This window comes from Spizellomyces punctatus, assembly GCF_000182565.1.
Source record: "Spizellomyces punctatus DAOM BR117 chromosome Unknown supercont1.4, whole genome shotgun sequence".
NCBI classification, from domain to species: Eukaryota; Fungi; Chytridiomycota; class Chytridiomycetes; order Spizellomycetales; family Spizellomycetaceae; genus Spizellomyces; species Spizellomyces punctatus.
In genome coordinates, this window is record NW_015971540.1 from 1250612 (window position 1) to 1277392 (window position 26781).

General features: G+C 47.6%; 9 protein-coding genes across 9 annotated transcripts; 6 read left to right on the plus strand and 3 right to left on the minus strand.

Annotated features, from left to right (window-relative positions):
- Positions 1-5: 5 nt before the first annotated feature.
- SPPG_02880 (uncharacterized protein) lies at positions 6-3105 on the plus strand. Its single transcript, XM_016751168.1, has 8 exons — positions 6-136; positions 205-665; positions 739-972; positions 1041-1232; positions 1295-1379; positions 1440-2099; positions 2159-2500; positions 2564-3105. Exons 1-8 carry the CDS (start codon positions 31-33, stop codon positions 2935-2937), a joined length of 2454 nt encoding a protein of 817 aa, XP_016610453.1. The 5' UTR covers positions 6-30; the 3' UTR covers positions 2938-3105.
- A 153-nt stretch (positions 3106-3258) lies between these two features.
- Positions 3259-6130, plus strand: SPPG_02881 (uncharacterized protein). The gene is made up of 3 exons (XM_016751169.1): positions 3259-3464; positions 3543-4121; positions 4177-6130. Exons 1-3 carry the CDS (start codon positions 3431-3433, stop codon positions 5952-5954), a joined length of 2391 nt encoding a protein of 796 aa, XP_016610454.1. The 5' UTR covers positions 3259-3430; the 3' UTR covers positions 5955-6130.
- An 83-nt stretch (positions 6131-6213) lies between these two features.
- On the plus strand, positions 6214-7773 carry SPPG_02882 (uncharacterized protein). Its single transcript, XM_016751170.1, has 5 exons — positions 6214-6377; positions 6467-6617; positions 6695-7051; positions 7115-7428; positions 7496-7773. Exons 1-5 carry the CDS (start codon positions 6244-6246, stop codon positions 7767-7769), a joined length of 1230 nt encoding a protein of 409 aa, XP_016610455.1. The 5' UTR covers positions 6214-6243; the 3' UTR covers positions 7770-7773.
- A 162-nt stretch (positions 7774-7935) lies between these two features.
- Positions 7936-10362, minus strand: SPPG_02883 (uncharacterized protein). Its single transcript, XM_016751171.1, has 3 exons — positions 9909-10362; positions 9305-9826; positions 7936-9240 (listed from the first exon to the last, which is right to left on the minus strand). Exons 2-3 carry the CDS (start codon positions 9761-9763, stop codon positions 8140-8142), a joined length of 1560 nt encoding a protein of 519 aa, XP_016610456.1. The 5' UTR covers positions 9764-9826; positions 9909-10362; the 3' UTR covers positions 7936-8139.
- Positions 10363-10727: 365 nt separating this feature from the next.
- Positions 10728-14226, minus strand: SPPG_02884 (uncharacterized protein). The gene is made up of 11 exons (XM_016751172.1): positions 13875-14226; positions 13758-13812; positions 13543-13599; positions 13255-13465; positions 13158-13180; positions 12694-13097; positions 12102-12623; positions 11822-12031; positions 11150-11714; positions 11030-11059; positions 10728-10963 (listed from the first exon to the last, which is right to left on the minus strand). The coding sequence occupies exons 1-11, from the start codon at positions 13995-13997 to the stop codon at positions 10944-10946; spliced, it is 2220 nt and encodes a 739-aa protein (XP_016610457.1). The 5' UTR covers positions 13998-14226; the 3' UTR covers positions 10728-10943.
- Positions 14227-14978: 752 nt separating this feature from the next.
- Positions 14979-16466, plus strand: SPPG_02885 (uncharacterized protein). Its single transcript, XM_016751173.1, has 4 exons — positions 14979-15078; positions 15170-15542; positions 15605-16200; positions 16266-16466. The coding sequence occupies exons 2-4, from the start codon at positions 15207-15209 to the stop codon at positions 16360-16362; spliced, it is 1029 nt and encodes a 342-aa protein (XP_016610458.1). The 5' UTR covers positions 14979-15078; positions 15170-15206; the 3' UTR covers positions 16363-16466.
- A 2424-nt stretch (positions 16467-18890) lies between these two features.
- SPPG_02886 (uncharacterized protein) lies at positions 18891-21562 on the plus strand. Its single transcript, XM_016751174.1, has 5 exons — positions 18891-19306; positions 19396-19804; positions 19877-20166; positions 20235-20386; positions 20457-21562. The coding sequence occupies exons 1-5, from the start codon at positions 19144-19146 to the stop codon at positions 21399-21401; spliced, it is 1959 nt and encodes a 652-aa protein (XP_016610459.1). The 5' UTR covers positions 18891-19143; the 3' UTR covers positions 21402-21562.
- Positions 21563-21747: 185 nt separating this feature from the next.
- SPPG_02887 (uncharacterized protein) lies at positions 21748-24608 on the plus strand. The gene is made up of 11 exons (XM_016751175.1): positions 21748-21846; positions 21927-22048; positions 22188-22278; positions 22343-22490; positions 22554-22812; positions 22881-23056; positions 23128-23511; positions 23575-23767; positions 23836-24154; positions 24222-24304; positions 24374-24608. The coding sequence occupies exons 1-11, from the start codon at positions 21831-21833 to the stop codon at positions 24395-24397; spliced, it is 1815 nt and encodes a 604-aa protein (XP_016610460.1). The 5' UTR covers positions 21748-21830; the 3' UTR covers positions 24398-24608.
- On the minus strand, positions 24530-26137 carry SPPG_02888 (uncharacterized protein). The gene is made up of 5 exons (XM_016751176.1): positions 25906-26137; positions 25701-25845; positions 25533-25625; positions 25180-25470; positions 24530-24748 (listed from the first exon to the last, which is right to left on the minus strand). The coding sequence occupies exons 1-5, from the start codon at positions 26078-26080 to the stop codon at positions 24733-24735; spliced, it is 720 nt and encodes a 239-aa protein (XP_016610461.1). The 5' UTR covers positions 26081-26137; the 3' UTR covers positions 24530-24732.
- Between the last annotated feature and the right edge of the window lie 644 nt (positions 26138-26781).

The window sequence follows — 26781 nt, forward strand, 5'->3', positions numbered from 1 at the left end:
GGACCAAAAAGTATTCGTTGTTCAGTCAAAATGCCGTCAGACACGGTGTTCCATCATCGTTCGAAACTTAAGCAGCAAAACAAGCCTTTCAAGTCTCGACATGCCACGAAAGGCCAATTGAAAACAAAGACGAAAGGTAAATTCACTCTGGAATGGTGCCCAATGGGGTTTGGGAATGCACTACTGATCTACTGTTTCGTACAGGCAAAGTGGACAAAGTCGCAGCTTCAGTCAAAAATAAGCACAAGCTATCCTCTAGTAAAGCAGATCGACGCAACCAAGCCAAAGTTCTTCAGCAAAAGAAGAGACACGACATTGTTACATCGAGTCGACTGTTCTCTGGTGCTCATGGATGTCCTAAAATAGTTGCGGTGGTCCCTCTTTGCCCTGACGTGGATTCTCATGCCGTCGTAAAGGACTTGTACGCAAGTGTGGGGCAAGAATACGTGGCTGAGACGGTCAGCACGCTGTTTGTAGAACGGTTCAAACAGAAAGTACAATTCGTTGCCACACGCAGGCATTTGCTGGATATCTTGGATGCCGTAAAGGTTGCGGATTTTGTAGTGTTCGTCGTCTCAGCTGAAGTGGAGGTTGATGGGTTTGGAGAGTTATGTTTGACGACAATCAAGGCGCAAGGCGTACCCTCCACTTTGAGCGTGGTTCAGGTAGGTTGCCATGCCGATTGTCCTCTAAAGTCAACCTTCCGTGAAATCAGATGATATTAACGGTTGTATTCAGCATCTCGAGAAAATCGCATCCAAAAAGCAAGTTGACATTCGCAAGTCCCTGATCAGTTATATGGAGCATCACTTTCCCGAAGACGCAAAACTGTTTCACACCGCAGTGGAAGCAGAAGCATTGAGTGCTTTACGCTTTCTGACCCAACAGCGGCCAAAGCCTATAGTATGGAGAGATAGGCATGCCTACATGTTGGGTGAGCGAGTGGAGTTTGAGGCGAACGAGGAGGGGGAGGTTGGTTGCCACCCTGTCAACCAAAAATGACGACTCTTGTTCATATTTGCTTGTGGACGTTTCTGTAGGACATGGGCACATTGCAAGTGACGGGATATGTACGTGGGAACAACTTATCCGCAAACCGACTGATTCACCTTCCGAATCATGGCGATTTTCAAATTAAAATGATTGTATCGTGCCCGGTGGCATTCGACACTAAAGACAATACGATGGCGACAGATGCGAGGATTTTGGAGACTCCGGAGCCTGAGCTTCAGGTAGGCTGGCGTGGGTGATTTTTGGGACATGTCTCCGCCTTGGTGCTGAACTCGACCTTTAGGAATCTCTGGTGACTGAGAATGAGCCGGATCCGATGGACGGAGAGCAAACGTGGCCCACGGCGGAAGAGTTGCGGGAAGCTGATGGTACGGTCTATTTTGCATACAGATCCAAAGTAAAATACTCACGGCCGTGCATTTGGGTAGAGCGCATTGAGGGAATGGGCGGACCAGCATCCTCAGACGCCGGAACTGTAACCTCTCGAAAGAAAACCAAAAGAGTCCCAAAAGGTACATCCTCCTATCAGGCGGCTTGGATTGTGGATGAAGACGACGATTTGGAGGATGAAGAGGAGGAAGAGGAAGATGAGGATGGTGATGTGGCAATGGGGGACGCCGGTGATATGATGGGAGAACCCGTCGATTGGGCCAGTATGAATCTCGGTCATGGCGCTGGCTCAACTGAGATTGAGCATGAAGATGATGAGGAATATGAAGATGTGGACGTGGAAGAGCGAGAGATTGCCTACGAGGAAGAATTGGATGAAGATGAAGAGAACCGGCAGTATAAAGAATATCTGGATAAGCAAAAGCAAGAACGGGAGGATCTAGAATTTCCGGATGAAGTGGATACCCCACAAGAAGTCCCTGCCCGGACGCGGTTCCAACGATATCGAGGATTGAAGAGTTTTCGAACATCCGCTTGGGATCCGTACGAAAACCTGCCGATTGACTATTCCCGCATTTTTCAGTTTCACAACTTCAAAAGAACAAAGCGACGTGTGTTGGACAGTCTGGATGAAGCGGGCGTATCTCCGGGAACTTTTGTTACGGTACATCTTCAGAACGTGCCCCGAGCAGCATATGGTATGTGTGATTGCAAACTCTGTGCATATTCATTTCGCATCAGCTGAACTTTCAATCAGACGAACACAATAGCAAAACTACCCGCCCCTTCGTTCTCTTCTCCCTTCTTCCCCATGAGCAAAAATACTCTACTCTCAACTTTGTCGTCACACGTAACGCAGAGTACACCGAACCCGTCAAATCCAAAGACCCTATGCTTTTGCATTGCGGATTCCGCCGTTACGTAGTACAGCCATTGTACTCGACCAATACGCGCGGTGGTACGAACAATGTTCATAAATTTGAACGGTTTTTGCAACCGGGTAGATCGGCCGTGGCTACTGTATATGCGCCAATTCAATTTGGGCCTGCTCCAGTTCTGATGTTCAAATATGATGAGAGTGGACTGGCTTGGGATGATGGTATGTGTTTCTCAACCTGTAGGTGGTCGTGCCGTCAGCGTATCAATGATTTTTGCATTTTAGTCTCTGCACCACCATTCATTGGCCATGGCTCCATCATCGACCTCGACCCATGCCGCATCGTTGCTAAGCGGATCATCCTCACAGGCCATCCCTTCAAAGTTCACAAGCGTGGTGCTGTCATCCGATACATGTTCTGGAACCCACAGGATATCAATTATTTCAAGCCTGTCCAATTGGTTACAAAGCTGGGGCGGGTGGGACATATTCGCGAGTCTCTTGGTACACATGGGTATATGAAGTGTATATTTGATGGGCCACTTAAAGGGCAGGATACAGTGTGCATGTATTTGTATAAGCGAGTATTTCCCAAGTGGACGACGAGGTTGTATGTAGAGGATGGAGATGCAAAGGACAGTATGAAGATGGATGAATAGGCATAGCACTAGTATGATGGTCTGTAGATTTGTTGCGATATATATCTATTATTTCTTTGTATTTTTGTATGACAATAGGTGATGTGTGTTGCAGTCATTGTAATTCTCAACATTTCTGACTCGCACATGTCAATCAACAAGAAAAACTATCCAAAGATCTAATACATAAATTGTAGAACTGCCGTTTATGATCTTCAGGGTCATAGAAGGAAATGCGCGTGTCATAAGCAGCGTCGGAGAGCGCGAAGAAGCGCGCAGCAATCCAAGACGCAGAATATGATATATAAAGTCCCAGAATTGTGACATGCCCCGCGCTAGAGAGGTTTTTGTTCATCCCTTTGTTATACACCAGGTATCAAGATAACTTTCAATCTGGGAATGCAGTTGCATGTCTGCTTTGCAGCTGCTTAGACCTGTCGACACCCTCTCGCGTCAGGTATTGTAGATCCATCAAGCTTGACAGCCAGTAGACTACAGGAAAGCTGTGCGCATCATGCTTGAACAGGTTTTCTTGGTTCTCCTGCAAGGTAAGAACGAGACCGTGCACGATCTTAAGCAAGAAAATATGGTTTTTTTAAAGCAACAATGCTGATTTGGAATTTCAGTGCTTGCGCTCCGCAGTGTCCATGTAACCTGCCACCCGAACCACCCTAACATTGCCCCCCAAAACGCCCTTCATCCTCGCGCTAGTAACGAGCGATATTCAAGACAGTATGCCACTCTCGTCTTACTAAATACACCGGGGGCGACTCCCAATCCGGCGCTGCTGCCCGATGCCGCATCCCTCAGTCTTATTAACACAAAACCAGAACCAACAACCTTATCGGGCAGCGCCCAAGGGACTCCCGAAACCAGCGATTCCCAACAGAATTGTCCAGTCGGAAAATACCGCTCATCAGACTCGCGTGAATGTCTGTTATGTAAGACCGGAATCAGTGCACCAGAATGTGCGGCAACAGGAACTACCACACACAGTTCTGCCGAGCCACTTAGTCGTGGCGGTTGGGATAACTTGAATGGAGGGGCGAAAGCTGCGGTGGTTGGTGGACCTGCAATAGCACTCGCTGGACTGTGCATTATGGCCTGGTTGTGTGTTCGCCAACGGAAGAGCAAAAAGGAATACCTGCAAATAAAGGAACATGGTACTAAACCTGACGACATGGTTACTGTGAGATCTATGCAAGGTAAGACATTGGTTGAAACTATCATTTTCAAGTCTTTTGGCTAATGAAATCACAGCCGTCGAGCCAATCTTGCCGGATCTCACTGTAGTCGAGGTTAAGGAGCCCCCACATGCGCATTTAAATCCCACCGCCGACCAACCTCCAATAGTACCTCGGAAGACAAGCTTGGAGTCCAAGCGAGACGGTCAATCCGAGATGCAGGTTCAACGACCACCATCAACATGGCCTGGACAATCGAAACGACAACGGGCTCCGTTCGCCCGCTCTTTGGGTCAAGCCCTCACTCAGGGAATAGCACAGCGATGGCATAGACTCAATACCTCCAACGAAATCTGTCCTAAACCACCCATGGAAATGATCATGGCTGATCAGCGAGTTGGGCAGAGAGACTGGAAACAATCTCAGTCCGCTGCACACCAAGAAGACTCGCAGCCTCTTATGAGCACGGAATCCACGACGGCAGATTTCTTGATGGACAACGTTGGAGAACTTGAAGAACAGGAAGCGCAGCAGCAGCGACCGCAGGAGAGTCGCGAATTCGACGCATCCCCCTCATTAGTATCGCCGGTACCACCTGAAGCGAATCCCTTCGTAGACTCAGCGACATACGGTCTAGCTGCGCCGACTACTGAAACCCCGTCGTTATTATCTCCAAAGATACTGGTGACCGAATCGCCTTCCACCCGCAAGAACAACACTACGGGCAGTCCTCGGCCATCTTCAGATCGCGACCGAGATTTCAAGGGAGATGATTCCAAATATGCGCGTGCAAAGACTCCAAACCGTACCCGCTCGCCCCTTGCAAGCCTCGCAAACCGCAAGTATTTCGATGACGATGATTTGCACAACATCAAGCGCCGAAACAAAATCCGGCAGGCTGCGCTCCAGGAGTACGCCTTAAATCAGGCCAAGGGCCCAAAGAAAAGCGGTGAATCCATTCCGAGTAGCGTCGCCAGCACCAGCAAGTTGAGGCCGGTTCGCAAGAGGACCAAATCGTCGCCCCTGGACGTCATGAATGCAGGAGATGATGTTCCTCTAATCAATTTTGTTGGCCTCAAGAAGCCCGCATTGCGGCCCCAAGGTCAACCATCTCACTTTGATGGCTCTGCATCGCTCTATGGCTCATCTCGGTCGCTTGGAGCCGCCTCGAATTCTTCTGGATACCTTGCATCAGAGTCCTCTCATGGAATGTCCAATTCTTCCAGGGGCTTCCATCGAGACCCTAGGAGGCCATGGGAGAATGGATTATTCACAGCTGGGTCCATGTTGGCACCTCCTCCAGCTCACCCTCACGCGGCAGTGCCAATGTTGCGTCCGCCGCATGTTGGGATGGCACCAGGGATGTATCACCCTGGGTATCGACAAGTGCCTGCCCCAACTGTTCAATCTCCCCATGGAGGCCTCCTACATTGCGCTCCACCTAGCGCGATGTACAATCCGTACCCGCCAGCAACAGCCATGAATGGTAACTACTACCGACCTATGCCTCCGATGATGTCGACTAGGCAGGGAGAAGGTCGGGAACGGGAAGGCAGGTCACGCAGTCGAAGTCGCAACAAAAAGAATGAAGAAAGTGGCTCCATGCGCCGGGCCAAGAGTGCAGGGTCGCGATCGAGGCAAAGGGGGGATGCAAAAGGCAAAGCATCAGATTCTTCTCCCTCACGCCGGAGTCGAAGCGCTGGTGGTAGAAAGGAACAGAGGAAAGCAGGTGACAGGCAGAGTGTAATTGAAGAGTTTGAAAAACTGAGGAAAAGTAAGGGGAAGGGAAAAGCATTGGAGAGTGATGGCGATCGTACGAATACCGACGACACTAGTGAAGGATCAAGTGAATAGGGAGGTAATGGGAAAAACGGTTCGATTATGGAAATTGGTTGAATATAGTGGAAACATATCAAGGAGTTTAGTGCTTGCTGGACTATACTACGTCTTTGTATTTCAAGTCGCATAGTGTTTTGTAAAAGAAATGTACATAGGAAGATCGAGCTATTAAAGTAAAAACTTTGTTCAAAGAGCCGATGCTTACGAGCGTGTTCTGTCATGGCAACAAGCCGACATCCACGTTGATGAACACAGCGCGCTGTGCAGCAAACACAATTTCCTGCTGTGAGATGAAAGGCGAGCAATGAAGTTGATACATAAGCATATCGAAAAGGACCGGTCGGGACAAGTCACTTTACTTCCGGAAGAAGCGGAGGATATGTGGCATGCGTACAACCTGATCGCCAAAGATGATTATCTCAAGAGCACTACGATTCGGTTAGTAGTTGGTATGACTGGCAGAAGTTTTAGCAAATGGTGGCCTGCTATCGGCTTCAATATTCATTATTCTTCCCTTGACTTTATAGGAGAGTTGTATCGGAAACAGCCACCGGAAGTACGGACAAGTCGACTGTTCGTACAGTGCTCACAATACGAGTTGAGGAGGTGGACTTTGATACACAAGCATGCATGCTCAGAGTATCGGGGAGGAATGTCGTTGAGAACAAGTTTGTGAAGGTGCGCACCAGGTGGGATGGTGTGTATGTCGAGATTGGCATGAATTTGTTGCTTACGAGGTGTAACACTTTTTACAGATGGGGGCCTACCACACCATCGATCTCGAGCTCAACCGCAACTTCACCCTAGCAAAAGTTGAATGGGACGTGATCTCGCTCGAACGTATTGATGACGCCTGCAACATTGCGAACAGAGCAGACGTCGCCGCGGTAGTGCTTCAAGAGGGCCTTGCAAATCTATGCCTTGTAACGCAAAATATGACCATTGTCCGACAACGCATCGAAACCAATATACCACGAAAACGGAAGGGATCGACTACAAATCATGATAAAGGCATGACAAGATTCTTTGAACAGGTTTATCAAGCTATTTTGCGGCATGTAAATTTCGATATTGTAAAGGTCTTGATTATATCTAGCCCTGGTTTTGTCAAGGTAACAATTCACAAAACCGATGGTGACGCTTTCCGAACAGACATGAACCCTGTACTTTTATAGGACGCGCTATACCAATATATATTCGCCACAGCTATCCGAACCGACAATAAAACCATTTTGGAAAACCGTTCTAAATTCCTGCTCGTATACTGCTCCTCGGGTCAAAAGCATGCTCTGACCGAAGTCTTGCAGCAGCCTTCCGTTCAATCACAACTAAGCGACACGAAATATGCTACCGAAGTCCGGAGCCTCGATCGTTTCTACCAAATGCTTGCAAACGATCCCGATAGAGCGTTTTATGGATTCAAGCATGTGTGCTTGGCTGCTGAGCGGGGTGCGGTGGATACACTGATGGTTACCGATGAACTGTTCAGGTATGCTCGAGGCAGACCATGTCAATCTGTCGTATAATATTTTCCTAACAATGGATGCATTTTGCAGATCAGCAGATATTCCTACTCGCCGCAAATATATTGCGTTAGTGGAACAAGTGAGATCAACGGGCGGATCGGTCCTCATTTTCTCGTCATTGCACACATCTGGGGAGCAGTTGAATCAGTTGACGGGAGTAGCGGCCACATTACACTTCCCACTACCGGATATAGAAGAGATTGCAGAGGAGGAGGAGGAAGCTGCGCGGCGGGCCGCAGACGGCAATGTCGATGAAGACCTTGAGAATGATTTTGTGGATAGAGATTTAACCACTGCTGTATGACCAAGTCTCGCTCTCTTTTGGCGTGTTTCACTATTCCTGTTCCTTGAACGATGGGTTTGAGCGTTCTGTTATAACGTGCGCAGGGGAAGTCCGTGGTACCACAGCAGGAATTATACCACATTAGACTCTGCACGGATGCCACTGGGTCAAGAGTTCGCTGATAAGGCGGGTGTGCGAATTATGGTATGTGCCAGACCAGGCTGGAATGCGAGGAATGAATGCACAATGCCAGGTACTATTGAACAAAACAAAAGAGGCTCGCGCAAAACAAAAAAAAAGAAGCAAAAGTCTCATAATTTTCCTCAACGAGTCAAGCGATGAACCCCGCTGCTATCTACATAACACGTAATAATGCAACCACCAACCAGCGCTAAAGAGTTTCTCCCCATTCATAACCGTCAGCATCTGAACGACCACCCAAAGGCGACAAGCCTAATAGCTCCCCGGTGTCTTGTTGAGCATGATCCAAAGAGTTGAGGAGTTTGTCAAGGGTGTCTTGATACACTCCAGGATGTGTAGAAGAGAGATCAGATTGGGCAAATGGACGTCCGTGCTCGAAACCATAATTCCGTGATGGGGACATTGTGTTGGAAGGTCTGTGGGGGGTATGAGGAGAATAGGGAGTGTGATCGGGAGAAATCGTCATATGGTTTGCAGAGTTTTTGGGTGGCGTTGTGTTGTTGTGTTTTTGAAAAGCTCGGCGAGCTGGGGAACTCGCTGGGTTGTTGAATGACTGCGTTGTTCCGGATGGATACGTAGGTTGAACACCTGAGAAACCATAATCCCCTGACTGCTGCATAGGGGACGACGCACCATGGTGCATTATGCGTATGCCATCACTTAGAGATCGAGTCAAAGGGCTGGGCGGGATCATTCCTCTATTTTGCCCACTAGCTGTGGTTGTGGACATGGAACGAGCCAACATGTTGGGCGGGGCAGAAGATGGGAACCCTGCATAGGATGCACCGCTGGAATCAGGAAAAGGGGTGCGCGGGTAAGCGGACATGGGTTGCGCGGAGGTCATAGGAGATGAGCCTGACAAGAGCGGGTACCCGCCCATGGTAGGAGGAGCCGTGAGAAGACCGTTCTGGTCATTGTTGTTGTAGCCTCCCGTCGCGCGATGGTTGGGTATATGGATGCCTAAGCGACCGAGCTGTGGACCGTTGCCAGCAGACGGGCGTCGTCGGTTGGGCATTAACATGTTGTTGTCGTGGCTACCGTTCATATTGACTGGGTATTGGAATACGTTGCTGGATGATAGCGCCGGTGCACTGCGAGGACCATCGAACACGTACGGCTGTGGTCTGAGGCCAGCATTGCTATTGCTGGAGCGACGGCGGTTGCGCGTTCTGCCAGGTTCATTGAGAGCGCTCATATCAATCATCCAATATGAACCTTTTCCGGGCTCATTGGCAGGGCGTGGCACTCGAATGAAAGCTTTGTTGAGGGAAAGGTTATGACGTATGGAGTTCTGGGTTGATTATCAAACATGAATAACACGTTCGTATAGCAAATAGAGAGGGCACTGCGCTTACCTTCCATCCACTGCCAGCAGTCCTGAAATACGGATAGTTCTCCAAAATCCAGTTGTAAATGTCATTCAAGGTCAACCGCTTGCGTGGACTCGTTTGAATGGCATACGTGATGAGCGTCGCATAAGAGTACGGCGGTTTTCCCGTCATGTGGGTTTCTAGGTGCAGGCCAGATTCAATTGGATTGACTTTCTTTGACCTATTGGGCGATGAGACGGAGCCTGGTGTCGTGGGGGTTACAGGAGTGGCCGGTACCAACTGCTTTTGTGTGTTGACGGGTATCATGGACATGCTACCTGGTGTAATGGTGCCCGGCGTAATCGGTGAAGGGTGCACGATCGGAGCATCCGTGAGTCTGTTAAGATGAAGAGGTGCCGGAGATTTAGGGCTTGAGGTCGGCAGCGTGTCTGACTTGACTTTTTGAAGCCAATCCATTGACGCGAGATTTTGTATTTGGGACATGGACCGGGTTGCGGGTTGAAGCAATTCTAGGCAAATGGCGGGAGAAGATAGCGGAGCTTCCGACTACAGGAGCCAGATACACAAGGTTAAGGCCACGAACGATGACAAGATCTTGGGTCGGTTGTTTGTCGGATCAACAACGTACCTGGCAAATAAAGAAGGCCAAAAGATTGGAAGAAAAGGGGGAAAACAGATGTGGAGTTGTTTATATGAAAGGTGTAGACCCCAGTCTAAACTGCTCCCCAGCAAAAAGGTGATGTGACCATCGAATTCGCCTCTGATTCGCTGCTTTTTATAGCGACCTGATATTCTTAGCTTTCATCTGAAGCAAATCTCGTTACGATTGTTCTCAATAGCCGGAGTTGAATCTCGCGACAAAAATAAATTCAGGATACTTTATAAAGCCATATACTTTGCATGCACAGCTATGGACACCAGTGAATGCGGCGCTTTAGATCCATTTCTAGAATTAGGGGCTTGCAGAGTGGTCATGCGGCAGCAAGTAGAGGGAAGAAAAGTTTGGGCATACCCGACGAATTTCTTCATTCATGGCCCGCATTAAGCTGGGTTTAAAAAAACCAGTCGAGACTTAGAAGTAAAGTAGTGCTCGACAGGGCCAATTGATTTCTGAATGTATACGATCCAACGTAAGCCATACTTTATACACTTGCAAGATGCGCGCTAACCAGGTGGTCGTTCCTGACGGGGTCAACCATGGTTAAATCTCAACACAATCAGCATCAAAGGGAACCTATTCATGTATGGATCGCATCAATATCAAGAAAGAACTGAGCATAGTCGGATACTGTTGTTCTTGCCAGTGCCAGTTTGGTATCATGGAAGAATGAAGGGGCAAAAAGTGTTCATATCCAAGAAGCGCGTTCCTTCCGGACATCCAAAGTTCTCAAATTACATTTAATTCCATTTTAACCACAAACCAATTGAAAGGTTTTATAGTTTAATTAGGCTTTTTATTTTCTACTTAAACTTTTGAGAATATCAACATTTAGCATACAAAAACTGATGTTTAGAGCAAATCTGGAATACAAAAGTTGTGAAATATTCCCGGGATCACTGGACTATCCTTTGCTGAGATAGTTAACTCTGTTCTCTTTCCTGAGGGCAATTGCGCGTAATTACACTATTTGAAAACTGTTTGTCGCACCCGAGTGGGATGTCGTCACCGCGATAGTCTTATGCCTGTAAAAGATATAGCGGGCGGTGAGTACTGGATCATGTAAAACAAGCTGCACGTCTGGAACTCACCTGCCGAAATATCGAAGGCGATACGTCCCGCTGGTAAAAAGAAAAATACACAGAAGGATGAGAATGAGAGAATTCCCTAAAACTAGGATACAGACATAAAAAAAAAACAAAACATCTTACGCGAAACTGGGACGGTTGAGCCAACTCTCCATTCAATGGTACATCTGCTCTCCGCAACGCCAATACGAGCCCATCTATATTTGGTATCCCACCCGGCATCATCCAAGACGACCGTCCACTTCCCATCCGGCAACTGTCGTTCTACGGTCATGTATGTGCTTGACGCCCCGCCGGGTAACCTTCCATTGGGTATATCAACTGTCCCGCTAGCGCTCAAGGTATCCGACGTCGATGCACCATTCCGAGGATGTGCGCAGACAAATTCTGCTTTTACGGTATCAGTCCCGACTTTGAAGGGACCAGTACTTGGTTGAACCAACACATCGCCAAAGCGTTTGCCCAAGGGTGCAGTGTCAAGTACGACTCCGGTGAGGAAATTCACGTCCTTGTTGTCGGATGGTTCAGTTGTACTCGGGAAGGCCGGCGAAGGCGGTGGCATGGAACCAGTGGCAAAGGAGTGAGCCAGAGTGGTGAAGGATTGAATATGGCCGTTTAAGGTATTTGGACCAAAAGTGGTAGAGCCGCCCTCGTAGCGTTGAACTTGGTATTCTTCGAACGTGGTGACCTTGTGTATATAAGGAAGGTAAGTTTAACATAAGCGTCTAATACGACGAGGCAAAACTGCCTTGGAACAAGCGCCCTTCACAGTGAATCTATTCCTGTAACACTTACGTAGCTAGAATAAAGGTTCGATAATCCGGCAATAACAACCTCAGCATCCCCATCAACCGTACCGTCCGCAACCATTTGCGCTTTGACAGCATCACGGAGCCTTCTTCCACTCATTGTGGTAATCTCCCCAGGAAACCCGATTATCGCCAGCTTCCTGGTGATGAGAAACATCTGAACTGGGAGTTTTTGAGGCTGCCACCAATAAGGCGTCTAACCAGTGAAAAGGCGGATTATAAACCAGTTTGCTAATAAGAAAGAAACGGGGCAAAAATGGACTTACGCCCATTTCTCCAGTGGCCAGCAAAATAGGCTTTGGTTTGTGGCAATCGACCAGCTCCTGAGACGGAGTTTTTAAGAGGTTTCTTACAAAGTTCCAAAAGGGCCGGCCGTTGGGGTCATTTTCACCTTGCCACGATATTCCAGTTGCTGGGTTATCCGTCGTACCCGCAGAAAATGCGTATCCCATAGCTGGAGCACACACTTTAACGCTCGCACCAGTGGTGGTATTCGTAATTGTAATTTTTGACATTTCAATCCATGTATGGCGGTAGTCAACAACAGCGTTGGAGGACGGCTGAAGCATCTTTGTAGTGGCGGATGGAGGTTGCTTGACTAGGTCTTTGGCTTTCTGGAACTGTCTCTGACCAATAATCTCGGTGGAGAGCTGGTCACCGCCTTCTTCATACCCAGGACCGCGAGCGACGCACTTGTCGAGTTTTCCACCACATGAATTTTTGCCGCCATCACACGGTTCGCCGGTGTCAATGCATCGAGGTCCTTGGAGATTAGGCGAAACGTCACCCTAGAACAGAGAAAGCGATCAATTCCTAGCTCGTGGATTAACGATCATAAACTAGTCTGTTCAATCATACCGCATTTGTCTGCGCAAACGCTGCGACAAAGCCCAGATTCATATTGCTCCGCTCTTCCAGTTCCCACATATATGATGCATAACCTTTGTTATCTCCAGACACCAAAGAATTGCTAGCGTTCATAGAAACAGGATGAACAGCGAACCAATTCACAACGCCTCGAAGACGAGTGCCGGATTTATCTTTGATCGAAAGCAGAACCATGGTTTTATCCACGTTATCGGAATACCGAGCTCGTTCTTGTGCTGGGTTGTTGGCATAGGATTGAGGAGAGCGATTGATGGATGCATTGTCGAGGGGTCCACTGGTAACAGTTGCGATGCCCGGGGTAAAGTCTTGGTGGGCAGCAAAAATGGCATCGGCAATGCCTTGGGCAATGGCTTCGCGGGCGCCAGGAGTTACCCCTAAGCGGTATAACCATAAGAATGCGATCAAAACTTGCTCACGTATAGCATAACACCTACCGAAATTGGGTACTTGGTACATGCTATCCGTCATCCGTCATTAAAACACCGGGTCAATAAAAATGATGGTTCATGCAAAAAGAGATGGGGTACATACAAATCATCGTTATATCCCCCAGGCCCGGAATGAGTATGAGTCGATGAAATCATGACATTATCCACCGAATACAAGGCAGCCTCTGTTGGAGAGAGTTTGTTTTGAAGGTACCGTACGGCTAGCTTTCGAACTCGATGGGATGGGGAACCCGTCTCGGCGGACACAAATACTACCCGTCGTGCGGGATTGGATGAGGTTGAAAAGATGAACGCTGTGATGGACGACACCTTTCGGTTAGTGAGGGCCTATTTTATAAAAGAGCGGTCAATGCCATACGACTCTACCGACCACGAGCTTTTAGCCGTAAATGTACGCCGTTGGCTTTTTGGTTCAGTTCCGCATATCCTACATTGTTCACAACAGATACGTTAAAAGCATGGAACAAGCACTACTGACATCAAGCTATGCGCATGGTATATAACGATCGATAAAGCCATGTATATGACATCTCTTCACCACATCAGGCCGTGGCATTGCGTATATTATAACATGTCACCACTCACCCATCATGGTGATCTCTCCAATTGGCCCTGTAATGTCTGCTATACCCACACCGACCTTTTGAGGAAAACAGTCACATCAAGAACGTTTATCCTCTAAACTTATGCAGTGCGACAAACCATCAACTCGTCAGAGACTTGACGCGGTCGGAACGTCGTAGGAGCGGCAACAGCATGGTTAAGCAGAAGGCAGGCCACCGCAAGGATGATTCCTATCATAGTTGTGACGCTCATAGAATGCATTATGGCCCTTTTTACAGGTAGGCAGCCGTTTTTAAGGAATATCCAGGTCTGTCAGATGGGGAGGGGTACCAAGCTACTTAATTCTATTACGTGCTCAAATTCAACATTGGGAAACCCTTCCCTTTTCAACAATTCTGCCCATTTATTTTCTATGATAAAATGGGGTTACATGTGTGCTTATCAAGAGACCAAGCACAAAAGTCTGCCAGTTTTTTTTTCGTTGGATGACCTCCATTTGCAGACACAAGTTGGCTCACCTCCATGAACACATCGGGCGATCACAGGCACAGTCACGCAACTCTCTCGTAATCCGGAATTGCTGGTTTTTTACCCTTTGGCGAAATTGGAACACTTCCAACGACTGTCGAGCTTTTCATGGCAAAGAATGGGCCATAACATAGTTCCAGATCGTTGCGTTGTTTACCAAATAAGATAGGATTGCACTCGATTAGGAACATTCTTATTCCATTTCGTTTAGGGCCTTCCAAATGTTTACAACCATCCAAATGGATGTGATCATTATTCCGTGTAGACGATTACTCAAAACATTGTTCATTTTTACGTTTTGGTAGCTTGCTCCAAAGAGATTTCTTGTTGCGCAAATAGTTTGCAGCACATCCCCTGAAAACACAATAGCCAACAGAAATCAGAGTGTTCTACAGCAGAATGGTGACGCAACCACTGAAATCCCCGAGATTCGGAGGACAACTCGAATTTAGAGCTTTGGAACACAATAGAACGAGCGGTTATTACATTGTGGTATTTCGCCGTCAAACACTTGAAATCGAGTACAGGATAATGCTCCATAAGATTTGCCCAAAATTCCTGTGTAATTGTTACTTTGTCAAAAGGATGATATAAGCTGTTGACCGATGCTGGAGGTCTGGGAGGTTTGGAAGTAGGGAGGAACCAATCAGAATTGGTTCGATCCTCACAAAGCGCGTCCTGTCGTGTCGCGGTTACTCGCGTCTGGGGGCGAACTTTTGCTGTAACGTACCTTTTGAGGCATCTTGGTTCAAAAACGAACGCTGGAGCAGCATATCCAGAACCTTTTACGATACCGCGGGACACTCTGACGTTGGTATGTGTCGGGCCACTTCTTTTGAAGCGGCTCTGGGAGTTGGGTCATTGTGAGAAACGGAAGAGCTCAAGCCCTATTTTCTCGTGTTTAGTAGCAACGTTGAGCCATAGTCGTATCGGAGTGCAACAATGCTTAGCACCCAATTACCAGATCGAAACCTACTGGAGAACGGTCCAGAAGACGAGGACAGCAGTACAATATTAGCAAGTAAACCAGAAGATATGCTGGACGAACCACATCCGAAACCGAGGGATCCTGCTTCCGTCAACGACTACAATGAAAGTAATAGGAATGACTCCACTTTGGGGCTTCAACTTCCTTCATCGTTGGATCTATTAGCTCATGCAGCAACCGAGTCATTTACACGAAAGCGAAAGATGAGCGAAAGTGACACTGTGGATAAAGAGAAAGACGGGAGTGTCGATGACAGTAAGAGATGTCGAGCCGATCAAGTGTCTGAATTGGTAAAGAGTGCCATGGTCATTGCAACATTATTGAGCGTATTTGTAACCTTGTTGTGTAACAGCATTCCCAAGATCCGACCCTTCTTTTCAATCTACTCACACAGGAGCGTTCCAACAATGCCAGTCTCATCAAAGATTTGGAGCTCCTACATACATCACATGCCGCCAAAAACCTCCATATCACTCAACTGGAAGCGGTCAACGAAGAGCTGGTAAACCTACTAGTGGAGAGAGATCGAAGAATCGAGGACCTAGTCAGGGCTCTTGTCGGTGGCGCTGGTTCATCTTCCGCGGCAGCACCCAGATCTGAGCCTCATATAACCACCTCTATAACCCTCAAACCCAGCAAAACCATCATCGCAAACGTCCCAACCACTCCAACTGACAGCTTACCCCCAACCCCCGATACTACTATCATAAGCCCCCAACAACCACCAGCGCTCTCAACAGCAAACTGGGGTGGCATCCCAGTCTACCAGCTCCATCTCGCAAGCACAACGATCATGCGCCGAAAAACGGATTCTTGGATCAATGTGACCCACGTCCTCAAAGCTGCAAATATTCCGCGTGGATCTCGTTTGAGAATTTTGGAGAAGGAAATGCATACTGGCGAACATGAGAAGATTCAGGGTGGGTACGGAAAATATCAAGGGACCTGGTGAGTTTGCATTGTGTACCATGTACAGCTACAAGTTCAATTGTTCATCCCCTCCCCTTCATTAGGGTCCCGCTTCACCGTGCTTACAAACTGGCGGAACGGTACGGCCTGCTACAAACGCTGAGTCCCATATTCAATGTGGAATGTTTTATCAGAGAATAGCTGAAAGAAGACAACGCGGGCCGCTTCAATGGATTCAGCATAGTCGAAAGCATTTTGGATGTATTTAGGAAGAAATACAAACGTCTACTCATTGCACGCATAAATCTGGTAAACGCCGGAAGACAGTACAGCCACCAGTGCCTTGCGTCAACGGCACCACTACAATCTTTTTATGTCGAGGGATCGCACCAGAAGTGTTAGGTACGTATCCGCATTCTTTTATGCAGTCACCCACTTGAACAGCCAGTTGCATTCCATTATAACTTGAGCAATAGCTGGTCCAATGATTGGATAGACACTAGTACTGATATCCAACTCTTGAATGTGTTCACATTTGTTTAGATGTCCATACTATGTTGTGCCAGCCGCAGATCATTATACATGACAGTCCAGGATTCGGCTGAATGATCCAATAATAAGAGCATCTGCGTCATTTGAAGAGAGGCATTGCAATTTTCCAGATGCAAGCATTTGACAGCCCCATGAGCATGTCCGCGCCAAGTTCGCGCCTTGCAGCTGAGCGGTTTCAAGGGTAATCACAGGCCATGATGCGGGCGAAATAAGATCGGAGCTACATAAAAAAAAAAAAAGAAAAAAAATCCGACGGAGATACTCTATTCACCTGCCGCTATGGCGTCCGACGTGCAGATTTGATTTCACGTCCACCTGCTGTGTAAAATTAGGGAGAGGACTGTGCAGTACAGCGCGGTTTATACTATTTTCATTGGACTGAACCGTACTTTTACGCGGTTTGCTTGCACTCTGTTCGATCGTGATATGATTTGCACGCACTACGCAGTGCTTTATTGAACAGATGACACACGCAACAAGCCCGAGATATAATGCTATGGGTCATTAATAAGAAAGCAGTCAGGATCCCTTTGCGGCAGGTGCCTTCCGCGATATTATCAGAGGATGGGTAGTGGTGGTGGTGTCTAAAGACGAATATTGCTTTCAGGGCAAGATTCCTGCCATCTACGATTGGTTTCACAGTCAAAGGATATGCAACTGTGGAGCATACAATGCGGCTCAAAGGATGCCCGTCCATATGGAGTGTGCTGCGCGTTATACGATCCCAACGAAAGAACACGCGGTCCCAATTGTTCGTTGACAGCACGGGTTAAACCCACATTTTCCATGATCTCTGATCACCAACTTGTCCTCCTTTTTGTAAAACCTCCGGGGCCAAGCCGGAAAAGTTGCAAGTCGCCAACCGCCGGCCCGTTCGCCTCCCTTCTCAAGAGACTTAAAGCCCGGTGCCGAGAGGTAACTAGAAAGACGGGCTGAAACACAGCCAGACATTTTGTTTGAATCTCTGGGGGACAAGAGTCAGATTGCGGTTCCGCTTGGGTGTTCTGGATGTGTGCCATAGCCACAGGTTTCTGCCTGTTTGTTTCCTTGGATATATCGATCATGTATCGGTGATCAGGTTAAACGCCGCCAAACCCATGGCCCCATGCAACCTGCTCAAGAAAGGGTAAAACTATGGTGCCATTGTGTCCAAACAATACAATGGATGGTCGGGGGCCACTCTGCCAAGAACGGCCAAATGTAAGTTTGCCAGATCGCAAAATACTTGGTAGCTATGCAAATTCGGGAAATATATATCTGATATCCCTATGCCTCGGCAAGCGTAAAAGCCCATAGCTGCATTAAAAAAAAAAAAAAAAACATTTGGTAAAAAAACCACGGTTGCAAGTTTCATCCATTAAACAATGGCTTCCGACTGCCCATTGTTTCCTTCTTGGTGAGTCACAAGCGGCGCTATTTTCCATGGATGTGATCCACGTGATATCTTGCTATCGCTACATCTTTTTACGTCAACGTCCCCGATTATTAACACTCAATCCAAAACTCAATCCCTTGAAAGCATCATTTTGACTTTGTACCTCCGATCGGACGTTCAACGACGTTCAAGCAAGAAAACCGCAGGGGAGGAAAAAGTCGTTGAAAGACGGGAGAGGGCTCAGCAACAAAAAACAAACAATGCCGTATGGGAGAGAATTTCCATAGCACGTCTTTATGGTTGCTCGGCCGTGTTACAAAAATTCATCATTGCCTGAACGCTGGGGGAGAGAGATTGACAGATCCCTCGGACCGTAACCGTGGACAACGTACAAAAAGTTTGAGTCTATACGCCTCCGATTACCATCGGAATGTGTTTATCCGCGGAACTTCTTTTTCCGTGGCCTCCGGTTGAGAGAACCTTCTTCCCAGCCAAAAATGAACACGGTCACATTTTTTTATTTTGGACATGGGCCGGCATCCGCGGAGGATGGGAGACGTTTTTAGACATGGAAATTGGAATGGAATGCAACGACCCTGGAGAGACACTCGAATGGTGGATCCATCAGTACTGGTTGATACTATGAATAGATTGGAATGCAGTCTAGTCACAATGCAGTTGGCTATGACCAAAAGGATCCAATCTTTGAAACGGGCGGGAACCTGAACGGAGGCTCGGAGGAACTCGATATTTGTATACATAACGATATACTCTCGAGAATTCTTGTTGGGCCGATGACAAGTTGAATTAAGGCGAGTGTCTGCAAGGCTGATGATTTATGAACGCAAGTTATCAGCTGTTTCCCCCTCCTCCTCCACGTCTTGCCAAGATTTTGATTTTTTTTGAATGACGACGACGACGACATTTTGTTTTTGCTTGACACACATTTGACGTTGGCAAGGACATTGTCTTGAGAGATTTGCTTTTTTCTTGTTGTTGTTGTCGAGTCGCAAGTCTCCTCTCTATTTGTGACATTGAAGAAAACGTTCAAACAAATGGGCAGCAACACTTTAATTCTCAACCACGATATCATCTCGTCCTCACCGTCTGCCCGTCAGTCTGCACATGCCGCCAGCAACTCGGGTTCACGACAATACCAGACGGCTCAACGTCTTCGACATACCATTGGAACAAATAAAGTGTGGGCTTGCGACAGATGTAAGTTACCAGCTGTGAAAGGCCTCCCGCAACCGATCCGTGCCCCGTTTACTAATCAACTCTTATGTGACGCGTTTACCATCTACCAGGCTACCGTCTCAAAATCAAATGTGATTCTGGACGACCTTCCTGCGCTGCCTGCAAGAAACATGACCTAGGAACGGCTTGCACGTACGGAGGAGCTGAACGAACCAACAGCTCAAGTCGACGAGGTCGGAGATATGACACTGCGGGCTACGTACGCATGTTGGAGGCTCGTGTGAGAGAGGTGGAATGTCTTCTTCAGGACAAGCGACAGCAAGGCCCAGAGAGGGTTACTCCTACTCCGTCCGAGGTTCCTACAGAATCATATGCTCGTGCACATAGCGAGCACTATTCTGACGCCAGCCAGTACTCGGACGGCAGTGTGTCACCTCCACGATCAGCTTCCCAGGATCTGTTTTCATCAGAAGTGCAACGTGACTTGGTGGATACCTTTTTCCGAGAACTACTTCCATTGTAAGTAGTCTCATATATGCCCAGCCGCGTGTGGGCACTTGGCTAATGTTCATTTATTCATCTCCTTTGAAGCATGTATTGTACACCTTTCCACGAACCCACCTTTCTCTCCAAATTATGTTTCGACCGACCCGATCACTCGTACTTTTTAGTGACAGCTATATGTGCCATTGCAGCACCATATTCTCATAATCCTGTAGTAAGAAGCTTTGTGTCACAAAATGGACTACCAAACTATCGGGCAGGCGATGCATACTACCGCAGAGCCCGCTCAATAGCCAATGAAATCATTAATGATCCCTCTTTGGAACTTATTGTTGGGTTAATATGGACGGCCGCCGCGGCGACCGCTATGGGTAGAGGTAAGGATCTGAACACAAATCATTGACATGTGTGCTATCTGTTTCCTAAGCAACTACCGTTCTATTAGATGGTGGACTCAAGTCTAGCTTATTAAAGCAAGCGCTTCATGCTGCATTAGAGCTGCGGCTAAACATAGACCCTGATGTAGAGGACGTTCATGGTGTGTTACCTTGGCTAGCAAAGGAAATCCGGCGAAGAGTGTGGTGGCTGCTGTGTTCCGTGAGTATACTGTGGAATCTTGCGCTGCTGCAAGTATCGTTCGCGCTGATGTTTATATATTTTCGAACAGGTTGATGTCATCAACTCGCTGCCTAATGATGACCGGCCGCCGTCAATAGATAACCGCGATCATCCCATCACTGAACGCACGCCATGCCTTCAAGGATGGAGACAGACTCCACGTGCTCCCTCTCCTGAAGCCCTTTTTCAGTCAGTAGTGACAGAAAACGGCCTACCCAGGATGAGCGCGTTTGTCCCCGGCGTTGATTTCGACGGGGCAGAAAGCACTATCGGTCTGACCAAAATATTTGGGAGAATAAAGCAACTGCGGGGTTCCGCATGGGAAATGGCACAAAAGGCTACTCGACGTAGCTCGCCTGATTCTGACAGCTACCCTAGTGTTAATGTCAGGCGGCAGGAACGGATTGCTGAATTAGAGATGGATTTGCGTGCTTGGTTCGCGGCTTTGCCCTCTTGGGCGCAAAACATTGACCAGGCCACGGACTTTGCGCCTTCTCCTATGAGCACGAACCCACCTCCGTGGCAACTACTTGTTCTTCATCTCTTTTACAACTCTGCCCACATTGCCCTCCACCTCCCAACCATGCTCGACGCGGCAGTTCCGCATTCTCCATACGCAGGCGATACCCCCGAACACATCCTCGTAGCCAATGCATATAACATTTGCCGCCACTACGCACACCGCTCCAGCCAGCTCCTGCGCCGAGCACAGGAACTAAATCCTTCGGCTCGGTTTCATGGACCTTGGTCGGCTCTCTTTGTCTTTTACTCGGCCCTCGTGCTCGTTATCGCATCAAAGACATCAACGGATAGGCAGCATCTAGCGGATGTCAGACGAGATTTAGATGCACATTTACGTCTATTGCGGCATTTGGGTGAGAAATGGTTCTCTGCGAATCGGACGCTTAGAATCTTGATGTCCGTTATTGCTGAGGGAGAGGAAGCCGACGGGGCTGTACTGGCTTCTTGGAGCGGTAATTCATTTGCAGTGTAGATTTTGAGTTTTTTTTTTTTTTTTTTTGCGTGAGGCCTTTGGATTTGAACCGACTTTTCTACTTACTCTCTTTACCGGTAGCTTACTTGTACAAATTTTATAAGAGACATTCGATTTACAGATTGAAGGCTTACTGAACATAATATGTCACTACGACAGATGAATTGCTTTTTGTGTGCATGATGGCTAGTACAACCTGAACGATGCGTATTCAAAAACATGTTCAGCATCATCTGTAATGGGAGTCACTGCCTCTTTGGACTTTTGCTTAGGTAGCCACGTAGATCACGTGAAGACGCGCTGGGGTGGTGAGGCGCACGCTTCTGGACTTGAGGCACCTCTCCACCCCCCATCACGGCGCATCCAGTCCATCGTTCAAAGGTTCATTCTGCCTACTCATCTACTGGTCACCTTATCCAAGAATCATCCATGTCTTTTACGCGAAGTATGTATCAATAGACTGGTTTTCCTGTGAAAAAGAAAAGTTTCCTGAAGGTCTTCCTCACTCTGTTTTTATATCTATAGAGGCAACGTTTGCTGCACAACCGACCACTGAGCGTGGTCGACCCGTACATTTGGGCGGTGATCCCAAAGGAAAGAACTTTCTTTATACCAACGGTCGTGCGGTCGTGATTCGCAACTTGGCGGTAAGTCTTGCCAATAAAGTTGGGGTTTGGGCAGAACACCAAGATGGTCTACTTGTGAAGGGCAACTCATATGGCGCGTAGCCAATGGGTTCATGTCAAGCGCATAAGCATAATATTCATGTACCTTTTATTTTATTAGAACCCAGAGATTGCCACCGAATATACCCAACATACGTCTCAAGCGACTGTTGCGCGATACTCTCCCAGCGGATTCTACATTGCCTCTGCAGGTTTGCATTGCCACATTTGCCATACCGCGGCCCACGGCGTTATTTCTAATTTGGGAATCTGTAGATGTTCAAGGCAATATTCGTATTTGGGATACAGTCGGCACGGAAAACATTATCAAGACTGAAACCAAAGTGTTTTCTGGAAAAGTCAATGACCTTGCATGGGATTTTGAAAGCAAGCGTATTATTGCGGTTGGCGAAGGAAAGGATCGGTATGTCTTTGCGAGCTCAGCGCTTATCAAGGTGACATTCCTTGTCTGACGTTACTTTTTTAGATTTGGACACGCGTTCTTGTTCGATACGGCTTCTTCAGTCGGTGAGATTGGCGGTCACAGTAAAGTCATCAATTCCGTGGACATCCGTCCTGGTCGTCCCCTCCGCGCGATTACAGGATCAGATGATATGACTGTAAACTTTTACCACGGTGTACCTTTCAAATTCAACAAGTCGATCAATGACCATTCCCGATTCGTTCAATGTGTTCGATACTCTCCATCGGGTGACCACTTTGTTTCTGCTGGGTCCGATGGAAAGGTGCGATTTCTTGTCTGACGCTGTGTGTGCTGCATTAGCTCTGTCATTGATATGCCTTGTAATTTTAGTTGTTTCTGTATGACGGTAAAGAGGGAACCAAGATTGCCGAGCTTAGTGCAGCGGAAGATAGTCATAAAGGCGGTATCTATTCTGTGTCGTGGAGCCCGGACGGCAAGAATTTGCTGAGTGCCTCTGCGGATATGACGACGAAACTTTGGGACGTGGCGTCTCAGAAAGTGGTTAGGTATAATTCTCTTACAAACAAACCTCAATGTCGTTGCCTACTTTCCCACTCAACTCTATTCAATCTTTCAGCACATGGTCATTCTCAAACAACCCATCTCTTGAAGATCAGCAAGTTGGCAGCTTATGGCAGGGCGACTATCTCATTTCTCTCTCACTTTCCGGCGACATTAACTACTTGAACAAGTCTTCGGGTGGTCTCGCCAGAGTAGTGAAGGGTCATCAACGAGGCATAACGGCGCTTGCGGTAGATAGCAACAAGACTTTGTTCAGTGGTAGCTACGACGGACGAGTATGTGCATGGAGTGACGGATCTAGCGGGGCCACGATACCCACCGGAACGGGCCACTCCAACCAAGTCTCGAACTTGGCTGTGGATGGCGACAAAGTGTACTCTGTTGCAATGGATGATACGTTACGCAGTATCTCAGCATCCGCAAACCCGGTAGCTTTCGAGTAAGTCGAAGCACGCAACGTATAATTTTGGCTAATTGCTGATTGCGTCATTTGTTACCGTAGTTCCACTGCGATTGCCACTGGCGCACTTCCAAAGGGAGTGGGAGCAAAGAATGGAACAGCTATCGCCGTAACGGTCAACAACGACGTTATTGTGTCCAAGAATGGAAGCAAAGTATCCGAGTTGAAGGTTTCCTGGGTCCCCTCATCCGTTGCAATTGCTCCGAACGGAAGCGACGTGGCTATCGGCGGCGAGGTGCGTTCCAAAATCTCAACGGCAATGCATGTGTACTATACTCCATATAACCCACACTATTCTTACAGGATCATAAAGTACATCTGTACACCCTTGCCGATGGTCAACTAAAGGAAAAAACTGTACTAGAAAGCAATCGCGGCCCAGTAACCGCCTTAGCCTACTCTCCCAATGGAGCCCTTTTGGCAGCAGCCGATACCCAACGAAATGTCTTTGTCTATGATACTGCTACAAACCAACTTAAAATCCACCAATGGGTCTTCCACACCGCCCGAGTGAATTGTGTCGCTTGGGCGCCAGACTCGTTGCACGCTGCATCTGGATCGTTGGATACTAATGTAGAGGTGTGGAGTGTGGAGAAGCCTATGAAGCATATTACGATTCGAGGTACTTGTCTTTTGTTTAAAGCGCTTTTGGTGGGTGTTTGTTAACCGTCATTTCCGTGATGCTGTAGGGGCACATCTGGAGTCGGTGAATGGAGTGGCATTTTTGGATAATAATACACTAGCATCTGCTGGTGGTGATGCTACGATTAAAGTAAGGTTTTTAAAAACCATAGTCTGTCAGATATGTTTACCAGCATTGACTTTTACTTTTCTGGCATAGATATGGACATTGACATATGCGTGAGAGTAAAGAGGTACATCTTGGACGTGAATTGGAAAATTTGAGGCGTTGGCGTAGATTTAGATAGTTGCGTCTATCAATGGTTTAATCTTATCTTGTGGAGTTGTTCAATATCCTTGCTACCAATTGGTCAGATATCGCTGCATTTCGTCTCACAGTTGGTTTTGTTTGTATTTTGTATCACTCAGCACGGGCACAAATTACATGTGCTTAAGACACATATTCAAAGTTATCAATACTGGTCTTCACCTCCGGATACCATTTCGATGGCATATCCAGTTTAGCGACTATAGCAAAAGGACCAGTGGAAGATAAGCTACGGTTAAAGCACGGTTCCATCAATACCGGTGCGACCTAAGAAAAAGACGGGTACATGAACATCAGTTATAAGAAACCATGCAAACAAACTGAACAAATTGTGATGGGGCTCAAATCTTGGATCCAGTCCTGAGTAGCAACATCCAGATGGGCTTCCAGCGCTCACTATATCCTGATATCCATGTTCCCAAGTTTTCTGATCCTCTCCTGGCTCCCAGGATCCAGAATCGCTTCAAATTGGTCAAAAAAGAAAAATTCACAAGAGGCATGATCCGTAATGTCATCTTTTCAGGTTTTTCCCATTTTTCGTGATTCCATATATACTCGGACAGTCCTGATTCCAAGCTGTCAAAGGGGGTTTCCTGGTCATACAATCAAAGCCCCGACTGGAGAATATTCCTGCAGCAGTCCTTCGTACCGAAAGTTGTCCATTCGAACCCGCCACGCCCACAGTCATAAAGTCCTACCTGGGAGAGGCAGCACGATGCCGAGAATTGTAACCATCGCGATCACGTCCATTCCGATCACGACCGTAATCCCTTCTCGGAGGCGATTGGTCGTATCTACGTGGCGGAGGCGGAGACCTGTCGTCCCTGTAACGGGAAGGTGGAGAAGGGTCTGGTAGTCGACGAGATGAATGCCTGTCCCGGTCCCGGTAGCCTCCGCGCGGGGATGGAGACCGTCTCCGCGACGGCCCAGGAGAGCGGGAACGATAGTGTGCAGGCGGTGAGCGCGACCGACCTCTCCCTGACCCTCCTCTAATGCAACAAACATGCCGTTAATAATTAGCTCCTGGTAAACACTTCAAGTCACTCCATACCGGCAAAACTTTGCAAGATGCCCTACTTCGCCGCACTTGAAGCATTTGCCTGATCGAACGTCCAATCCCTTATCTACATTCTCTGGACATTCCCTATTCAAATAGTCTTGTAAATGACCGAATCTCACTGGAAGATCTAGGAAAAATATGAAACTCATCGTTACGCACCGGACCCAATGTCCAACCTGCCCACAAATAAAACAATTGGAAGTGGCATTTCCTGCCCGACGAGAAAATTCCACTACCAATCGTTGTCCCTCAAAAATATATCCGTTAAGAGCGTGCATTGCGTCTTGCGCATCGCGAGGGTCGTCTTTCGCAAGATTATAATGAGAATCAGGTATATGATTGTATGTGACCATGTCAGGCTTACCATATTCCACAAATCCATATCCAGCAGGTTTCACTTCAACATTGAGAACTCTTCCGTACTTTGCGAACATGTCTTCCAGATCCCGTGTATTAGCCCTCGAAGAGACGTGACCAATGTAGAGCTTGGCAGGACCAGCGTCGCCATCTGGGCCAGAACTGCTGTGTAATCGGGACATGATCTTTTTGGTTTTCAACGTTTGTAAACCTTGTTTTTGACGTTCTTTGTGGGGTTGATATCCAATTTGGGCGTTGCGTAACAACGGATGGCACAGTCGATATCGTAATGACCCAACCAGGCAGCGATTTGTAGTGTATTAGGTGACAGAACTGGCACTAGCTACTATACCACGGAATAAACCGGCGACAACCGGTTCGGAAAAGCTAACTAACTACTACTAGGCAATTATACACGCAATACGTAACGGTTGGTTCTAACCGGATAATTGCCCACCATCACAGGCGGTCCTTGATCCAGAACTCTTGATGGCATTGAAGCCAGACTCTTGCATCCAGGAGCGAATCGACTGGGCAGCGTCACAAGCTGGGGGATTTTCAGTGACAAGGCTTGGAGACTAAAACTGCATGTCAGCGACAGAATAACATGAAAAGAGATGATGCCATCGATACATACCAACCAAGCTCAACAAGTGTAGCAGCATAAAAGTTGGTTTTGTTATCGGATCCAATTGGTTGCCGCTGGTTCTGATCACGATTGCTGTCGGGCGGTCGAGGTCCTCGGCACCAGAGCAATATTCTCATGATGGACTTGAGACTTGAGAGTTGGGCAGATGCTTTGCAAGTCGAGGGTAAAGAACAAGAAGGGGAAAAGAGACAGAAGGTCCCCCTTTTATAGACCTTTGGCATGCGGCTCACCGCA

Coding starts and splice junctions, on each gene's coding strand:
- SPPG_02882 (XM_016751170.1), top strand. CDS start 6,244: ATGAAGTTGATACATAAGCATATCGAAAAGGACCGGTCGGGACAAGTC. Junction 7,052..7,114: donor CTAGCCCTGGTTTTGTCAAG/GTAACAATTCAC, acceptor GTACTTTTATAG/GACGCGCTATACCAATATAT. Junction 7,429..7,495: donor GTTACCGATGAACTGTTCAG/GTATGCTCGAGG, acceptor TGCATTTTGCAG/ATCAGCAGATATTCCTACTC.
- SPPG_02883 (XM_016751171.1), bottom strand. CDS start 9,763: ATGTCCCAAATACAAAATCTCGCGTCAATGGATTGGCTTCAAAAAGTC. Junction 9,241..9,304: donor CTGCTGGCAGTGGATGGAAG/GTAAGCGCAGTG, acceptor TAATCAACCCAG/AACTCCATACGTCATAACCT.
- SPPG_02880 (XM_016751168.1), top strand. CDS start 31: ATGCCGTCAGACACGGTGTTCCATCATCGTTCGAAACTTAAGCAGCAA. Junction 1,233..1,294: donor CTCCGGAGCCTGAGCTTCAG/GTAGGCTGGCGT, acceptor CTCGACCTTTAG/GAATCTCTGGTGACTGAGAA. Junction 2,501..2,563: donor TGGACTGGCTTGGGATGATG/GTATGTGTTTCT, acceptor TTTGCATTTTAG/TCTCTGCACCACCATTCATT.
- SPPG_02885 (XM_016751173.1), top strand. CDS start 15,207: ATGCTTAGCACCCAATTACCAGATCGAAACCTACTGGAGAACGGTCCA. Junction 15,543..15,604: donor CCGATCAAGTGTCTGAATTG/GTAAAGAGTGCC, acceptor GTTGTGTAACAG/CATTCCCAAGATCCGACCCT. Junction 16,201..16,265: donor GGAAAATATCAAGGGACCTG/GTGAGTTTGCAT, acceptor CCCCTTCATTAG/GGTCCCGCTTCACCGTGCTT.
- SPPG_02886 (XM_016751174.1), top strand. CDS start 19,144: ATGGGCAGCAACACTTTAATTCTCAACCACGATATCATCTCGTCCTCA. Junction 19,307..19,395: donor AGTGTGGGCTTGCGACAGAT/GTAAGTTACCAG, acceptor ACCATCTACCAG/GCTACCGTCTCAAAATCAAA. Junction 19,805..19,876: donor TTCCGAGAACTACTTCCATT/GTAAGTAGTCTC, acceptor TCTCCTTTGAAG/CATGTATTGTACACCTTTCC.
- SPPG_02881 (XM_016751169.1), top strand. CDS start 3,431: ATGCTTGAACAGGTTTTCTTGGTTCTCCTGCAAG. Junction 3,465..3,542: donor TTTCTTGGTTCTCCTGCAAG/GTAAGAACGAGA, acceptor TTGGAATTTCAG/TGCTTGCGCTCCGCAGTGTC. Junction 4,122..4,176: donor TACTGTGAGATCTATGCAAG/GTAAGACATTGG, acceptor ATGAAATCACAG/CCGTCGAGCCAATCTTGCCG.
- SPPG_02887 (XM_016751175.1), top strand. Junction 22,491..22,553: donor GTTGGCGAAGGAAAGGATCG/GTATGTCTTTGC, acceptor TTACTTTTTTAG/ATTTGGACACGCGTTCTTGT. Junction 23,057..23,127: donor GCGTCTCAGAAAGTGGTTAG/GTATAATTCTCT, acceptor TCAATCTTTCAG/CACATGGTCATTCTCAAACA.
- SPPG_02884 (XM_016751172.1), bottom strand. CDS start 13,997: ATGCATTCTATGAGCGTCACAACTATGATAGGAATCATCCTTGCGGTG. Junction 13,098..13,157: donor GTACCAAGTACCCAATTTCG/GTAGGTGTTATG, acceptor TATACCGCTTAG/GGGTAACTCCTGGCGCCCGC. Junction 12,624..12,693: donor CGTTTGCGCAGACAAATGCG/GTATGATTGAAC, acceptor TCTCTGTTCTAG/GGTGACGTTTCGCCTAATCT.
- SPPG_02888 (XM_016751176.1), bottom strand. CDS start 26,080: ATGTCCCGATTACACAGCAGTTCTGGCCCAGATGGCGACGCTGGTCCT. Junction 25,626..25,700: donor CAGGTTGGACATTGGGTCCG/GTGCGTAACGAT, acceptor CTATTTGAATAG/GGAATGTCCAGAGAATGTAG. Junction 25,471..25,532: donor CATCTTGCAAAGTTTTGCCG/GTATGGAGTGAC, acceptor TTGTTGCATTAG/AGGAGGGTCAGGGAGAGGTC.